We start from the raw sequence: 14,544 nt of genomic DNA, 5'->3' as shown, positions 1-14,544 counted from the left end.
GGTGAGATGCTGTAATATATATCTCAAGGTCACAGGGGGAAGGGAGAGTTTTAAGAAAAAGAATAGAAGGGTCTAGTGGAAGGAAGGCAGTGTCCCAGGGGAAAAGCAGCCTTAATCACATAGTGATTGTGTCATTTGACCACCTGAGGGAGACTCACTGTTGAAGGCTGTGAGTGTGACTCATTTCTGACAGGAAAAACTTCTGACTGTGTTCAGAGATGTGGAAATCATAGGACTGCCCCCATCATGCAGATGTTTTGCATTCACTCTTTTCCCCAAACTCCTCCCTGCTGCTGAAAATCTTTATCAATAGGCTTGTCTTTCTGCTGGGGAAGGGATCAGCACTGGACAGAGGTCATTGTGGAGATGGCATCCCCAGCACAGCTCCTTTGTCTTCTGCTCCTGTGGCTCTCAAGTGAGGAAAGAGAATGTGGGGAGGAGATTATGGAGGACAGGGGGCTAGGAGAGGCCCTTTGTAATCTAAGTTTTGCTGCATTCACTGTCTTAATGAGAAGTCTTTGAGAGATGACATAGGAGTTAGAAGAAAGGGTCTTTGGTGAAAAGAATTCATTAATATCTGTGATCAGTGATTGAAGGGAGAGTTTGGGAAAAGACCATAAACAATGTTAGTTCTATAACCTCAAATATCTCTTGATTCATTTCAGGTTCACAAGGGGAAGTTGTTCTGACCCAATCCCCAGCCTCCCTGTCTGTGGCTCTGGGAGAGAGAGTCACCATCAACTGCAAGGCCAGTCAGAGCCTCTTACACAGCAATGGGTACACTTACTTACAGTGGTACCAACAGAAACCAGGACAACTTATTAAACTCCTGATTTACAAAGTTTCCAATCTATTCTCTGGGATTCCCTCTCGATTCAGTGGCAGCGGGTCTGGGACAGATTTCACCCTCACAATCAGCAGGCTGGAGCCTGGGGATTTAGCCATATATCACTGCCAGTAAAGCACTCATCGGCTTCCTACACAGTGCTCCAGCCCCAAACAAAACCTCCCCATATCATTCAATCCTGAGCTCAGAGAATAGCTGCTTTCCCCAGAGGCCTAGACTTACAGCAGCTGCTGTTCTGTATTCCAGATAGGGCTCTTCTTAGATCCCCTTACTATTATTAAACCCATTATTCAAGAACTAGCATGATGCGATGGAAATAGCCCTATTCTACCAGCTGAAATAATGTTTGATCCCTAAACTTTGTCATAGAGTGAAATTTTCCTAGTTCATTATTTCCATAACTGGTACCTCAAAATGTTTTGTGTTAGATGCATGTCTGAGATGACTTTTCTGTTTTGCACATTTCTCTTTCAAAGTAGAAATTCTTAGATTTAAAATAATGTTAACTGAATAAAACCATTCTGGCAGACTTGTGCCTAAAATATAGAGTATGGAACTAATTGTGTTCTTTAATGGAAATACTCCTTAGCTCACAGTTCCCCACCTTTTCCATGAGAACAGTGTGAGAAACTTAACTCAATGCTTTTCTGAATTCTAGATAAATTCTATAATGTGGCATTTCACTTAATGTATCAGTTCAGTGACCAGGTCAGAAAGGGGAAAAAAAGTTAGTCTGGCATGTCCTCTTTATGTCCATGTCCTCATTAAGCTTATGAACAAAACATCCCTTTCTAGCTACTCATTGCCTTACCCAGAACTACCTCAACAACTGTAACCGTCATACTCCTTGGTGACACTCCTGAATTTCTGTGCTCAAAGTGTTCCAATGTCTCTTTTCAGAAGCATTATTCCCTGTTCTGGTATCCTATACCAGGGACACAAAGATTCCATTGTGCTCTCCGATGTGTCTGAGCCAATTGCAAGCCCAGCTAAGCAGGACACGATGCCAATGCCATCTCTCAGGGAGATAGCTTCTGAGTTAGCCCTCAGGACAGTTTTCAGTCCAGAGGAAATCATAGTATGATAGATTTAGAGCTCAAGAAGACCTTACAGGTCTAAGAAACTATCCCCCTCATTTTATAATATTTCTGTTACTGTATAAATTGTTCTTCTGGTTTTGCTCATTTCAATATGAATCAGGTCACAAATTCTTCCCAAGTTTCTCTGAACCTGTGCCTGTGACTTCTTGTAATTCAGTAGTATTCTACTGCATGCATAAAAGACAATTTGTCCAGTCATTCACTAACTTATGGAGACTTCCTAAATATGTAGTTTGTTGCCACCCCAAAATGATCTCCTCTGAATATATCTGTATATTTGAAACTTTTTCTCTTGTATCTTTTTCATATATAAGCTTAGTAGCAATATTCTTGGTTCCAAGAGTATGCAGAGTTTAGTACCTTTTGGGGCAAAGTTCCCAATTGCTTTCCTAAAAGGTGAGAATAACAGTGCATTAATTTGCATTTTTCCTGCATGTCCTCACACCTTTGTAATTTTCTTTTATTTATAAACTTCACCCATCTGATGCCACCCTTTCCTTTAATAGAAGATGAAATTGAGGGCCAAAGAGGTCAGGGAACATGCCTAAAGTCACACAATTGTTAGATGTTTGAAGTTGAATTGGGATCCTGGTCTTCCTGAGACTTCAGGTCCAGTGCTCTATCTTGTCTGCCACACTGCCCCTCTATTTCATAAGTGAAAAAAATTAAGCCAGAGTGAACATCAGGGCAGTGCTAAAGGGTGAAGGAAATGATGGCCCAGCAGCTTCCAGGTGGAGAGTGTGATTCTGTAGTTGTAGTTGAGGTTCAATGTCTACAAATTGTCTAGGCTTCTGTTTGTCACTTGCTCTGTATCTTCCATAGGGCCCAACTTCATGTAGCTTGAAGAAAATATCATTCTGTAATCTTATGTTAGACTGAATTTGCATTGAAAATATCCTTTTGGAAATAAGCACCTACTGGGGCTAAGAAAATTGATATTCCTCTCTCTTCTTACAGCATCGCGCACACACAGACACACACACACACAGACACAGACACACACAGACACAGACACACACACACACAGAATCCCTCAGCATAAAAGAACAGATCTCTTTTTCAAGATTGGGGCCAAATGAGTAAAAACTTTTCATGTTTTGAGTACTAGGGATGAACTATCTCTTTTTTTTTCTTCAGATCTCCCCAAATAGCCAGCAGCTGGGTCACTACTTGGGGTCCAGTGAAAGTCTGTTACACAATACTGGGAACACTCGCCTTATCTTTCAGCTACAAAATGGGGAGAAGTTCCCAAGTTTTTTGCTTACTCTGTCTCCATCCTTCATCCCTTGATCCCTCCCTATTTCAGGAAGAGGAGCTGTATGACAGACTTCACTTCAACAATCAGTAGTTTGGAGGCTGAAGATTCAGAGAATTATTAATATCTGCGAGGCACTCAGTTTCCTCCCCATATGGCTCCATCCCATCGTCGTGTGCCAGAGGGCCATAGAGTTGTCTTCTCACTGGAAGCAGCAGTGTGATTTGGCAGGACCCTGGGTGTTTGAGCAGCCTTTTGTTTTGTTTTGTTTTTTAGGCAATTGGGGTTAAGTGACTTTCCCAGGGTCTGAGCAGCCTTTTAAAGATCGCACAGGAGATGGAGAACATTATGAAACACAAAATGGACAATGTTGATTACATTAAATGGAAAGGTTTTTGCACAAACAAAGCCAATGCAACCAAGAGTAGAAGGAAAGTAGAAAATTGGGAAAGAATTTTTACAACCAGTGTCTCTGATAAGGGCCTCATTTCTAAAATATATAGAGGATTAAGTCAAATTCATAAAAATACAAGTCATTCCGCAATTGATAAATGGTCAAAGGATATGAACAGGCAACAGTTCTCAGATGGAGAAATTAAAGCCATCTGTAGTCATATGAAAAAATACTCTAAATCACTATTGATTAGAGAAATGTAAATCAAAACAACTCTGAGGTACCACATCACACCTATCAGATTGGCCAACATGACAAAACAGGAAAATGATAAATGTTGGAGAATATGTAGGAAAATTGAAACACTAATGAATTGCTGGTGGAGTTGTGAAATGATTCAACCATTTTGGAGAGCAATTTGGAACTATGCCCAAAGGGCTATAAAAATGTGCATACCCTTTGACCCAGCAATAGCATGTCTAGGGCTATATTCCAGAGAGATCATACAAGTGGGAAAAGGATCCACATATACAAAAATATTTATCACAGCTCTTTTTGTGGTGGCAAAGAATTAGAAATTGAGAGAATGCCCATCACTTGGGAAATGGCTGAACAAATTGTGGTATATGAATATAATGGAATATTATTGTGCTACATGAAATGATGAGCAGGTGGGCTTCAGAAAAACCTGGAAAGACTTGTACGGTCTGATGTTGAGTGGAGTGAGCAGAACCAGGAGAATTTTGTACACAGTAACAGCCATGTTGTGTGATGACTAACATTGAAAGACTTAGCCTTTCTCAGCAATGCAAGGATCTAAGGCATCTCCAAAGGTCTCATGATGGAAAATGCTATCTACATCCAAAGAAAGAATTATGGAGTTTAAATGCAGATCCAAGTATACTATTTGCTATTTTTTTCTTTTGTTTTGTTTCTTCTTTCAGGTGATTCCTCCTATTGGTTCTAATTCTTCCTTACAACACCACTAATGTGAAAATATGTTTAATAGGAACATATATGTATAGCCTATATCAGATTGTGGCCTACTTGGAGAGGAAAGGGGAGAAAAAATTTTAAAACTCAAAAGCTTATGAAAGTGATTGTTGATAAGTCAAAACAAATTAATAAAAATTAAAAATCACACTGATTACCTCCTGGTGTGAGGAAGGGGCTAGAAAAGGTGCCCTAAAAATTGTTTGTATATCCAACCCTGGCTTAATTACTGCAGCAGGTGGAAATCCCACTCTGGTTGAAACACAAAAACAAATGTAAAAGAATGTCTGCAAAGATGATTCCACTCACCATCAGCATATGGAATGTGCACACACTAATAGACAACACAAAATCCAGTAGACCTGAAAGACAAACAGCTCTTGTTGCAAGAGAACTCAGCAAGTATTACCTCCAAAGAGCAGCGTTGTGTGAAGCAAGCCTGGCAAATGAAGGCCAGCTTACTGAAGCCAGGGCTGGAAACATGTTTTTCTGGACTGGCCACAGTGAAAAGGAATGCCCTGAAGCTGGTGTAGGTTTTGCAATCTAAACTAATCTAGTCAATAAACTTCTATGCCTACCAAAAGGAGTGACAGGCTCATGACAATGCAATTGCCATTTGCAGGAAAATGTCACACCACTGTCATCAGTACCTATGCTCCCACCATGATGAACCCTGATAAGGTCAAAGAAAAATTTTATGTTGACCTGAAGACCCTTATCATCAATGTGCCAAAAGAGGACAAGTTTATAATTCTGGGTGACTTTAATGCTAGGGTAGACTGAGACTGCCAGACTTGGCAGGGAGTCCCTTGGCAGGGAGACTTTCACTGGACCTCCAAGTAGTGACCCACCTGCTGGTTATTTGGGGAGATCTGAAGAAAAAAAGAGATAGTTCATCCCTAGTACCCAAAACATGAAAAGTTTTACTCATTTGGCCCCAATCCTGGAAAGCAGATCTCTACTTTTATGCCGAGGAATTCTCTCTCTTTGTGTGTGTGTGTGTGTGTGTGTGGCTATAAGAAGAGAGAGGAATATCAATTTTCTTAGCCCCAGTAGGTGCTTATTTCCAAAAGGATATTTTCAATGCAAATTCAGTCCAAGATAAGATTATGGAATGATGCTTTCCTTAAACTACATGAAGTTGGGCCCTAAGAAAGATACAGAGCAAGTCATGGACACACAGGAGGAATGTAGTTGGAAACAGCAACAGCAATAGTCACTTACTAATTAAGACTTGTGCATCTCATGATCTTCTCATCAACAACACTGTTTTTCATTTACCTAAATGCAATAAAGCTTCATGGATGTATCTTACAGCAACCAATGGCATTTAATAGACTATGTGATTGTAAGAAGGAGAGACAGACAGGCTGTGAGAGTGATGAAGGCAATATGTGATACAGAATGCTGGACTGATCATGGACTTGTCCTCTCCAAGCTAAATATTTACATTCAACAAAAGTGGAGATCACAAGACCAAATGACTACCAGAAGAATTAATGTCAACAGATTAGAGTTGGGTGGGAACAGTTTGTTGCTAACTTGGAGAGAAAATTGAGCCAACACATAGTTGGCAACAATGGAGCAGAAAATGAGTGGGCAGCTTTCAGAGATTTGGTGTATGGCACTGCATTTGCTCATCTGGGTCAGAACACTCACAAATATCAAGACAAGTTTGATGATAATGATGAGGAAATTCAGAAGCTGCCACATGAAAATCAAGAACTCACTAGGGTTTAACATTAGGATAGTTCATCCATCTCTAAGAAAGCAGCATTTAATTTCATCAAAAGTAAAGTGCAAGTGAAGCTTAGAAAGATGCAGGAATCTTGGCTCAGTAAGAAGACAGATGAAATTCAGTTCTATGCTGATAGAACAATCCAAAGTGCTTTTATGATGCCCTGAAAGCTACTTATGTGCCAAAGATGGATGGTGTATCTCAACTACCCAGTGCTGATATAGACACATTGGTTAGTGATAAGGACATGATCCTAGAGGGATGGGCTAAACACTTCCATAATATTCTCAACAGACCATCATCAATCAATGCTGAAGTCACTGACCATTTACTTCAGTTGAAGTCAGTCCCTCCATAGATGAAGTTCCAACTGAAGAAGAGGTTTTGAATGCCATTAGGCTCCTTTCATGTGGCAAAGCAACTGGTGCTGATTCTATTCCACTTGACCTTTACAGGGTAGGGGGTCCATTGCTCATACAAAGGCAGATTGAAATTTTCCAGGTTATTTCATATGGCAAGAGGGGGTTATCCCCTAGATATTCAAGGATGCCTCTATTGTCCATCTCTATAAAGGCAAAGGAAATAGATTGTCCTGTGAAAATCACAGGAGTAGGGGTCTCTCTTAATCATTACTGGCAAAATTCTTGCCAGAATACTTCTTAATAGTCTGATCCTTTACCTGGAAGATGGTCATATATCTGGGAGCCAGTGTGGTTTCAGAAAGGGTTGAGGAATGGTTGATATGGTATTTACTGCCCAACAACTCCAGGAGAAATTCCAGGAGCAGACCAGAGGTCTGTGCACAATGTTTGTAGATCTGACCAAGGTCTTTGATATTGTCATTCATGACAGCTTATGGAAAATTATGTTAAAATTTGGTTGCCCAGGGAAGTTTGTCAACATTGTGCATCAGTTTCATGACGGTATGCTTGCTTGGGTTCTAGATAACAGATGATGCTCTCATGCTTTCCCAGGCACCAGTGGAGTAAAACAAGGCTGTGTGCTTGCTCCCATGCTTTTTAGCATGATGTTTTCAGTCATGTTGTCAAATGCTTTCAATTAGGATGAACACAGCATCAAAGTCAGCTGCCAAACTGATGGTAAATTCTACAACTTGAAAAGGCTACCAGCCAAGACCAAAGTGGAGGGAGTGTTGGTGCATGTTTTTCTTTTTGCAGATGATTGTGCACTCAATGCAGCCTCTGAAGTTGAGATACAATGAAGCACTTGTCAATTCTTTTCTGCTCATGCTAATTTTGGCCTAACAATTAACACCAAGAAAACACAGGTGCCCCATCAGCCACCACCACAACTTCCATGCGTGGAACTACCAGTTACAGCAAATGGAGAAGTCTTGAATGCTGTGAATAAGTTCATTTATCTTGATAGGTTATTTTCAAGGAATGTATACATTGATAACGAAGTTGATGCACACATTGCCAGAGCTAGCTCAATGTTTTGGAGGCTCCAAAGGAAGGTGTGGGAGAGAAGAGATATTAGACTGACTACCAAACTGAAGGTCTACAGAGCCATTGTGCTGACCTCATTGTTGTATGCCTGTGAAACTTGAACAGTATACCAGCACCATGCCAGGAAGCTGCCTTCCATTTGAATTGTCTTAGGAAGATTCTGAAGATCACCTGGCATGATAAGATACTAGACATTGAAGTCCTTTCTCAAACTAAACTGGCAAGTATTCAAACTCTACTTCAGAAATGCAACTATAATGGGCTGGCCATGTTGTTAGAATGCAAAATGTATGCTAGCCCAAAAGACTGTTTTATGGAGCACTCACACAGGGCAAGTATTCACATGGTAGTCAGAAGAAGTGATACAAGGACACTCTTAAGAATTTTGGAATTGTGTGACATGGGAGACAATGACACAGGACCCCTCAGCATAGCGAGGCCCACAACAGAGAAGGTGCTGGGCTCTATGTATAAAGTAGAATTGAAATAGCCCAAAAGAAATGCAAGATACAAAAATTTAGAGAATCCACCCCAAACGTTCACATAGACTATTTGTGCCCGAACTTTGATAGAATATTCTGAGCTCACATTGGCCTAATCAGTCCTTGTCAGACATACTGTAATTTGACTCCAGTAGAGTGGTGTCATTTTGGTCCTTTTTGAGGATGAAGGACAATAACCAATAGTTGACAAAGTAATCTTACCCTCAAATTATCTTCTATAAATTGTACATTGTTTTTTTTTTTCATTTTACAGATTAGGATACTGAGTTTTAGCAAGATTAAGTGAATATGCAGAAGGTTGCATTACTAGTCAATGGCTTTGAAATGGGTTGGTTAGACAAAAGAAAGTGTGGTGAGATACTTTAATATATATCTTGAGGTCAAAGATGAGAGGTAGAGTTTTTTTTTATTTTTAATTAATTAATTTATTTTTAGTTTTCAACATTCATTTCCATAAGATTGTGAGTTCCAAAGTTTCTCTCCATATCTCCTCTCCCCCTACCCAACATGATAAGCATTCTGAATACCCCTTCCCCCAATCTGCCTTCCCTTCTATCACCCCCCCCTTCTCTTATCCCCTTCCCCTTCTATTTTCTTGTAGGGCAGGATAGATTTCTATACCCCATTGCCTGTATATCATATTTTCCTGTTACATGTAAAAACGATTTTTAACATTCATTTTGGGCTTCAAATTCTCCCCCATCCTCCCTCCCCACCCACCTTCATTGAGAAGGCAAGCAACTCAATATAAATTATACATGTGTAGTCATGCAAAATACCTTGATAATACTCATGTTGTGAAAAATGAACTATATTTCCCTTCCTCCTATCTCACCCACTCCCATTTATTCTCTCTTTTGAACCTGTCCCTCCTCAAAAGTGTTTGCTTCTGATTGCCCCCTCCCCCAATCTGCCCTCCCTTCTATTCTCCCCCCACTTTTATCCCCTTTCCCTCTATTTTCCTGAATGGTAAGGTAGATTTCCATACCCAATTGAGTGTGGATGTTATTCCCTCCTTAAGTCAAATCTGATGAGAGTAAGATTCACTCATTCCCTCTCACCTTCCCCCACTTCTCCTTCACTGTAAAAGCTTTTTCTTGTCTGTTTAATGTGAGATAATTTACCTCATTCTACCTCTCAGGAAGGGAGAGTTTTTGAGGAAAAGAATGGAAGGGGCTGGGCCTTGATCATGTAGTGATTGTATCATTTGACCACCTGAGAGAGACTCATTGTTTGAAGGCTGAAAGTGTGACTCATTTCTGACAGAGGACACACTGGGAAGAATGGTTGAATAAATTCAGACATGTAGAGATGATAGGACTGCCCCCATCATGCAGGTGTTTTGCATTCACTCTTTCCCTCAAACTCCTCCCTGCTGCTGAAAATCTTTATCAATAGGCTTGTCTTTCTGCTGGTAAAAGGATCAGCACTGGACAGAGGTCATTGAGGAGATGGAGCCCCCAGCCAAGTTCCTTTGTCTCCTGCTCCTGTGGCTCCCAGGTGAGGAAAGAGAATGTGGGGAGGAGATTATGGAGGACAGGAGGCTGGGAGAGGCTCCTTGCAATCTGAACTGTGCTGGATTCACTGTCTCAATGAGAAAAGTCTTGGATAGATGATATAGGAGTTAGAAGAAAGGGGCTTTGGTGAGAATTAATCAATTTTTTGTGATCAGAGATTAAAGGGAAAGTTTAGAAAGGAGCACAAACAATCTTGGTTCTATAATCTCAAATGTCTCTTCATTAATTTCAGGTTCACAAGGTGAAGTTGTTCTGACCCAGTCACCAGCCTCCCTGTCTGTGGCTCTGGGAGAGAGAGTCGCCATCAACTGCAAGGCCAGTCAAAGTGCACTACATAGCAATGGGCACACTTACTTTCATTGGTATCAACAGAAACCAAGACAAGCTCCTAAATCCCTGATTTATGAAGTTTCCAATCTGTCCTCTGGGGTTCCCTCTCGATTCAGTGGCAGTGTGTCTGGGACAGATTTCACCCTCACAATCAGCAGGCTGGAGCCTGAAGATTTAGCCATCTATTACTGTCGGTATGGAACTCACTGGCTTCTACAAAGCGCTCTAAACTTGAACAAAACCCCCCCCATATTATTCAGCCATGAGCTCATGGGAAAAGCTGCTTTCCCCAGAGGCCTAGACTCACAGCAACTGCTGCTCTACATTCAAGATAGGAGTCATCTTAGATCCCCTTACTATTATTTACCTCATTGCTCAAGAAGCAACATGCCATGCTGGAAATAGCCCTTGACCAACAAGGACTTTTGTTCTACCAGATGAAATAACATTTTATCTCTAAATTTTGTCATAGGGTGAAATTTTCCTAGTTCAATATTCCCATAACTGTTACCTCAAATGTCTTATGTTAGATACATGCCTGAGATGACTTTTCTGGTTTGCACATTTCTCTTTCTAAGTAGAAATGCTTAAATCTAAAATAATGTTAACTGAATAAAAACCATTTCTGGAAGACTTGTGCCTAAAATACAGAATATGGCATTAATTTTTTTCTTTAATGGAATTATTCCTTAGCTCACAGCTCCCCACCTTTTCCATGAGAATAGTCTGAGAAATTGAACTCAATGCTCTTCTGAATTCTAGGTAAATTCTGTAATGTGGCATTCCACTTGATGTATCAGTGAAAAGGAAAAAAAGTTAGTCTGGCATGTCCTGGTCATGTCTATGTCCTGATTAAGTTTATGAACAAAATATTCCTTTCTAGCTGCTCATACCCAGACCTACCTCATCAACTGTGACTCTTGCGCTACTTCACATGGATTTTTGTGCTCAAAGTGTCCCAGTGTCTCTTTCCAAAAGTATTATTCCCTGTTCTGGCATCCCATCCCAGGGACACAAAGATTCCATTGAGCTCCCCTAATGTCTCTGAGCCAGTTGGAAGGCCAGCTAAGTAAGACATGATGCCAATGACATCTTTCAGGGCCACAACTTGAGAGGCTTTTTTGTCATTACTAGAGTTAGCCCTCAGGACAGTTTAAAGTCCAGACGAAATCATAAGATCATGGGTTTAGAGCTCAAGAGGACCTTACATGTCAAAAAAAAAAACTCACCCCTTTCCCCAATTTACAATATTTGTGTTACTGTATAAATTGTTCTTCTGGTTTTGCTCATTTCACTCTGAATCAGTTCACAATTTCTTCCCAGGCTTCTCTGAACCTGTGCCTGTGACTTCTTGTGATTCAGTAGTATTCTACTGCATTCATATATGGCAATTTGTCTAGTCATTCTCTAATTTATGGAAACTTCTTAAATGTTTAGTTTGTTGCCACCTGGCTATTATTAAGAGAGGCTCCCTTAAACCTCAAGTTTTGCCAGACCAACCTACCTGACTCTTAAGAGAGGAACCATCCAGGTCCTTCAGAAAATTCTCTCCTCTCTCTTACCTTTTTCATGCCTCTGACAGGTAAGGCTACAGCTCACCACATCTACTTTCACTTATCTTGCTCCTCCACCTCCCCACTGAACTGTGCCTATTAAAGTGATATCATTACTGAAAATAGCTGTAGCCAATTTGAGCTGTAGCCACACTGTGCCACCTAGCTGTCCCCATTGCCATTCATTCTTGAGAATGATACACACTGACTTTTCATTTCCAATGCTCTATAAGACTGTATTTTCACTTCAAAAATCAGTAGGTTGGAGGCTGAAGATTCAGAGAATTATTAATATCTGCAAGGCACTCAGTTTCCTCCCCATGCACCATTAGCCACTCCTCAGGTGCCAGCAGGCTGGTCACCAAGGCTTAACAGTCCCAACTACTTCCTCTTTCACAAAATTGTTATGGAGATACTCAGGTGCTGAGTCTCTGAAGCTGCTTGAATCAAAGTTGTAAGAACTAAGGGTTGTCACTGCACCCTGTAGCCCACTGCCCAAACAAATACTTGTGAAAGAATTACCCCACCTATGTCCAAATTACATCCCAGCTTCTGTGAACTTCTCCCCAGTCTATTTCTAAAAAAATGTAGGTACTGAAAACAACACAACATGACACAAAACAAAAACTTTACACTGATGTCTTCTCCTCATTTCTGTCCTCCAAGTTCCACCTACCTACTCATTCCTGATGCAGGGAGTGTTTTTTTCAAGCAGAAACCCCAAAATCTGAAATAGTTTCAGAAAGAAAATTGTCTGATCTTTTGGTAGAGGAGAGCCAGGTGGAAATGAAGTGCAGTTCCCTCTCCCCCAGGTTCTGGAAGGATTACATCATATAGGATTTTGACTAAGGTATTCATGAACCATGCACAAATCACATGTACTTCAGGTAAGCAATTTCACCCAGAAGGCAACTTAAAATCAGGTAGATTAAGATGGATATGAATAGATGTAAAAAATAAAATTTGAATGAAACCCAAAAACAAGGCCAAATCCCTAAACCAAAAATATAAGCTTGGGTGAACCAAAAGAAGCCCTGGGTGTGGTAACCCAAAAGAAGACAATTTTGGAAAGATTCTAGACCTGATTTATCAACAAACTCCTTGTAGTTATCTCAAGCATTCTTGAGAGTGACTGAGATCAGGGGATATTCTGGGCACCAGCAACCTCTAATCTTACAATGTTGCATTTCAACAATAGAACAATTAATAAGGTTTCTGAACAATTCAATGAAGCATTCTTTCCACAAGAGTATGCTCTTGTTTCCCTGTCCCAGAAGTGACTTGCTCCATTGGCCACATGCCCCTCAAAGTCCTCTGGCCACCACTGAGGGTTAGAGATATCTTCCTCTCTACTGCTTTTGCCCTGTGCCTTAATTCTATGTGTGTTTCACCTCTGTTCATTGCCAGTGACTATCACTCTAGTAGCATTCCACCAATTAACATCAAATAGCATTTAGAATGGGATATTTACTTTGAAGATATTGCAGTCACAAAAGTACAAGCATTTCTCTCCAATACCAGGAGGGCATGCTCTCCTCTATACTGTCTTTGACTTTGTGAAGTGTGGTCTCAGACTTCATGTAGTTTCCACATAGCATTGGACCGACCAAGTTCTTGTCTAGGTTTGTCATTGATGCTGAATGAGTCTTTGTGTTTAGCTAGTTCTGGGCTAGGTCCTGAAAGCCTCTGCTTCCTCCTTAGGACATTCATCTTTTGCAGGCTACAAAGCCTGGTATGGACTTGATTCCTGAAGGCTAAGTCCCCTGGACTCCCCAGTGTCTCTCCCCTGACTTTTCAGAGTTCCCAAAGTCATAACTTCTGATTCCTTCATCTAATATGAACAAACAAATATGAAGGCAGTCAAAGAACCAAGACCTGTATTCAAAGTTACATTTTGGGCTTGATAGGTAGAGTTTTTGAGGCCTCCTAACCTTAGATGACAGCATAATCTCTTAGCAAATGACTATGTAGCAAGAAGAAATCAGAGGAAGAAATGGGGTCAAATCAAGAGAAAGTTCTGACCGAGAGAAAGAGGCAGGAACCAACAAAGGTCTTTTAAATGTACCCCATATTCTAGTTCTGTAATTACAGTCAATTTAAGAGTCTGATATTTAGGCCATCTTAAGCAAACTAGAACTGGTTGCTGAATGTATACCTATGATCCAAAGTCTCTCCAAGGCACTTCCATTATAAATTATCAGGACTCTTCCTGAAACAGGCTCCCTGACCACTTTCCCATGGGGAAGTGCATCATCTGAGCATACTTATGCTCTCTGCATAGGTTGGCAAGGACTGGGCTTATTGGCCAAGCCTTAGCTCTACTTGCAAGTTAACAATTCTGTAGTCGTTGAGTCACTTAATACTTCCTATGTGCAAATCAGTTTGGCAAACCTCCCAGATACTGTTCCTACTCTAACAGAGTTTATATTCTACTAAGAGTGGGCAAAAATGTTTTGTAGACATTATTCTCATGTATAGGTAGTAAGCCAGCTAGGTGACACAGTGCATAGAGTGCCTGCTCTGGAGTCAGGCTCATCTTCTTAAGTTCAAATCTGGCCTCAGATACTTATTAGCTAAGTTACCCCTGGTGGGTAACTTACTTGATGCTTTTTTTTAACCTCTGTTTCCTTAACTGTAAAATGGGAATAATAATAGCAGCCACCTCATGGCATTGTTGTGAGGGTTAAATGCGATAATATTTGTAAAAATTGCTTAGCAGAGTGCTTGGAACTATATGAATGCTTATTTCTTTCTCTCTCCATCAGTCCAACTCTGCATATATCTTTTTATATCTAATTATTTCCTCCATTAGAATACAAGATCCTGATGTTAAGGACTTTCTTTC

General features: G+C 40.6%; 2 gene segments (V, D, J or C); both read left to right on the top strand.

Moving 5' to 3' along the window:
• The first annotated feature begins 366 nt into the window (after positions 1-366).
• Positions 367-961, top strand: LOC114030858. The segment is given in 2 exon segments: positions 367-415; positions 666-961. Coding segments are annotated over 2 exon segments (345 nt in total).
• Positions 962-9,733: 8,772 nt separating this feature from the next.
• On the top strand, positions 9,734-10,551 carry LOC114030849. The segment is given in 2 exon segments: positions 9,734-9,799; positions 10,049-10,551. Coding segments are annotated over 2 exon segments (552 nt in total).
• The last annotated feature ends 3,993 nt before the right edge of the window (positions 10,552-14,544 follow it).

The sequence above is a fragment of the Vombatus ursinus genome, unplaced genomic scaffold (genome assembly GCF_900497805.2).
Source record: "Vombatus ursinus unplaced genomic scaffold, bare-nosed wombat genome assembly UNPS02015016.1, whole genome shotgun sequence".
NCBI lineage: Eukaryota > Metazoa > Chordata > Mammalia > Diprotodontia > Vombatidae > Vombatus > Vombatus ursinus.
This window is presented reverse-complemented; position numbering and strand designations above follow the sequence as displayed.